Genomic DNA, 2322 nt, shown 5'->3' with positions numbered 1-2322 from the left:
GCGGCCGGGGGCCCCACAATCAGCAGCGAGCCGGGGGCGGTTTGCAGCCCGGCTCCCTGCGCCTGGGGGCGGGTGAATCTAAAACAAACCGGACCCAAAGTTGCCTCCTCCCCCAGTTCTGCAGGGGGTAACGTGGGGGGAAGGGCGGGCCCCCTGCTTTCAGCGCGGGGGGGGGACGAACGGGAGCCCCCTAAACTGCAACTTTTTTTTTTTTTTTAACCAGCTGGTCAATTACCATCCGTCAGGGCCTGTCGGGAGCCGCGCGCTGATTGGCTGCCGGCTGCTCATTTATAGGCCGTCAATCATCTCCCCCAGCACTGGGAGCGCACCGAGGCGGCGGCTAGAGGGGGGAAAAAGCGCCCGGCGAGCCCCGAGTTTAGCCGCTTGTAGCAGCCCGCGAGCGCAGGGCCCCGGGGGGAGACACCTCGCAGCAGCCCGGTCCCCGGCCTCACCTGCCCGCCACGCTGGCGCACCTGCTGCCCGCCCCGGCCATGTACAGCATGCTGGAGGGCGAGCTCAAGAGCCCCCAGCCCGCCCCGGGCGGCGCGGGGGGCCCGGCGGGGGCTGCGGGCAAAGGTGGCGGCGGCGGCGGGGGAGCGAGCGGCGGGGGCGCGGACCAGGACCGGGTGAAGCGGCCCATGAACGCCTTCATGGTGTGGTCGCGGGGCCAGCGGCGGAAGATGGCCCAGGAGAACCCCAAGATGCACAACTCCGAGATCAGCAAGCGCCTCGGGGCCGACTGGAAGCTGCTGAGCGACGCCGAGAAGCGGCCCTTCATCGACGAGGCCAAGCGGCTGCGGGCCGTGCACATGAAGGAGTATCCGGATTACAAATACCGGCCCCGCCGGAAGACCAAGACCCTGCTGAAGAAGGACAAGTACTCGCTGCCCGGCAACTTGCTGGCCCCCGGCGGGGCCAGCGCCGTCAGCAGCCCCGTCGGGGTGGGCCAGCGCCTGGACACCTACGCCCACATGAACGGCTGGAGCAACGGGGCGTACTCGCTGATGCCGGAGCAGCTGGGCTACGGGCAGCACCCGGCCATGAACAGCCCCCAGCTGCCGCAGATGCACCGCTACGACATGAGCGGCCTGCAATACAGCCCCATGATGTCCACGGCCCAGTCCTACATGAACGCGGCCTCCTCCTACAGCATGTCCCCCGCCGCCTACGGCCAGCAGCCCGCCACGGCCATGAGCCTGGGCTCCATGGGCTCGGTGGTAAAATCCGAGCCCAGCTCGCCGCCGCCGGCCATCACCTCCCACTCCCAGCGGGCCTGCCTGGGGGACCTGCGGGATATGATCAGCATGTATCTCCCGCCCGGGGGGGATGCCACAGACCCTTCCAGTCTGCAGGGCAGTCGGTTGCACAGTGTCCACCAGCACTACCAGAGTGCCGGGACGGGGGTCAATGGCACTGTACCGCTGACTCACATCTGAGACTGCTCTGCCCTCAACACAACCTCCCCCCGCTCCTGGGACAGCTGGTTGCTCGCTTGAGCGGACTCGGACTCAATGCAACTCCCCGGGAAGACTTTTTCAAAGGAAGGTTCGATGTTGCGTGTGTTTTTTGTACAAAAAAATAAGGGGGGTGTGGACTGGTTTTCTCGAATAGAGCACAAATGTCTCCTGGGAAGTTTTGAAACCGCAGCCACTTCTTTCCTGGTTTCTGATAGGTTGGCTCGATTTTATTCTTTTAAAAAAAAATTGCAAAACCCGTTTTAAAGGTCTTGTCTATTTCAGTCTGAGTGTAGCTGTGGAATGGACACGTGGCGGGCTTTCTTCAAGCTCAGATGTTTACATTTTTGTTTGTCGCCTCTTTATTTTTAAGTGCCCCTCTCCCTCCCTCGCCCCGTGTCCTGCTCGAGGTTTTATCCGAATCCGTAGCTTCCACGACCTCTCCACCGGGGGGGGGGGGGGAGAAGCTGTGCGGGTCGCAAACGCAAAGTCTTTTTTTTTTTTTTTTAACTTATAGTAAGTTGTGTGTTTTGGTTTTTATTCTCTTAAGCTTGTAAACTTCTGTAAATCGGTTTGTGAATTTGACTGTGATGCCGTTTTGACATACCCCACCAGGCAACAAACGCTTCAGTTTTGTCTCTCCGGTTTCTTAAAGGACTTTATCTTGTGAAACACTTCTCTCTTCTCCTCCCCCACCCCCCCAAGAGATCAATAAATTTTATAACGGGCACCTCCCCCGTCTCCTGGCGATTTGTATGTTGGGGTGGGTAGCCCCACGGTGCCCTGCTCAAAAACTCAAAGAGAATAAGTGCCTCTACCGAGCGGGTTACAGGGGACACATGTAAATGCCGGGACGAGAAAACAGCGC

The 2322-nt window shown here is 60.5% G+C and overlaps 1 protein-coding gene across 1 annotated transcript; it reads left to right on the top strand.

Moving 5' to 3' along the window:
- Positions 1 to 332: 332 nt before the first annotated feature.
- Positions 333 to 1914, top strand: SOX3 (SRY-box transcription factor 3). The gene has a single exon (XM_034780494.1). It carries the CDS (start codon positions 492 to 494, stop codon positions 1434 to 1436), a length of 945 nt encoding a protein of 314 aa, XP_034636385.1. The 5' UTR covers positions 333 to 491; the 3' UTR covers positions 1437 to 1914.
- Positions 1915 to 2322: the final 408 nt, after the last annotated feature.

Source organism: Trachemys scripta, chromosome 9 (genome assembly GCF_013100865.1).
Source record: "Trachemys scripta elegans isolate TJP31775 chromosome 9, CAS_Tse_1.0, whole genome shotgun sequence".
Lineage (NCBI taxonomy): Eukaryota > Metazoa > Chordata > Testudines > Emydidae > Trachemys > Trachemys scripta.
This window is presented reverse-complemented; position numbering and strand designations above follow the sequence as displayed.

What these genes read in the sequence shown, in the direction of transcription:
- SOX3 (XM_034780494.1), top strand. Translation starts at nt 492, where the DNA reads ATGTACAGCATGCTGGAGGGCGAGCTCAAGAGCCCCCAGCCCGCCCCG.